This window comes from Galeopterus variegatus, unplaced genomic scaffold (assembly GCF_000696425.1).
Source record: "Galeopterus variegatus unplaced genomic scaffold, G_variegatus-3.0.2 Scaffold7495, whole genome shotgun sequence".
NCBI classification, from domain to species: Eukaryota; Metazoa; Chordata; class Mammalia; order Dermoptera; family Cynocephalidae; genus Galeopterus; species Galeopterus variegatus.
In genome coordinates, this window is record NW_007733606.1 from 1,092 (window position 1) to 1,713 (window position 622).

Here is a 622-nt window from a genome sequence, read left to right on the forward strand (position 1 = left end):
GCTGCGCTGGATCTCGTTCCCGTCCAGGCGCAGCACCTGCAGCTTGGAGAAGTTCATGACGTCCACCACGGTGCAGAAGCTGCTGATGGAGAACTCTGTGGGAACAAGGGGGTGGGCGGGGGTGGGAGAAGCCCAGATCAGGGACCTAGGTCCACCGTGAGGTTAGACAGCCTCTGCGAAACTGCCTAGATAAAGACTTCTGGTGCAAGGGGTGGAACTTGGAGGGTGGGGTAGCTGTTTGCCAGGACTGGAGTCATACCGAGCAGCACCACCAGGGGACAGAGCTAGGCAAAGAGTGGGGACTGAGCCTGTGTTTGCATCTCAGTCTCCCAACCACCCCACCTCCCAACCTGTACCTCACTCTGCAGACCCTTGAATGTCCTTGAGTGTCCTTCCCACTAGGACCTGTTTTTTCCCCATGTCTCTGAGCAGCAGGGGGAAGCAGAGAGCAGTCAAAGACCAACAGTAGCCTCTCTGAAGGACTCGAGGGAGGGCTTTGCTGAATTGCTGAGAAGACAGACTGGGGAAATGGAGGGTCTTAAATCTTGAATATCTCCTGTCACTTTGCAGAGAAAGAAAGTGGCAGGAAATTAAAGAGAGAAAGCCTGGAAGGGGGGGGGGC

The 622-nt window shown here is 55.6% G+C and overlaps 1 protein-coding gene across 1 annotated transcript in view; it reads right to left on the reverse strand.

The window, feature by feature from the left end:
- Positions 1-2: 2 nt before the first annotated feature.
- The window catches only part of FMOD (fibromodulin), a gene marked incomplete at its 3' end in the record, with an annotated part of 12,034 nt that continues 11,414 nt past the window's right edge, over positions 3-622 (reverse strand). The window contains exon 3 of the mRNA XM_008592008.1: positions 3-95. Coding sequence (XP_008590230.1) covers positions 3-95 — 93 coding nt within the window. The remainder of the gene's footprint in view (positions 96-622) is intronic.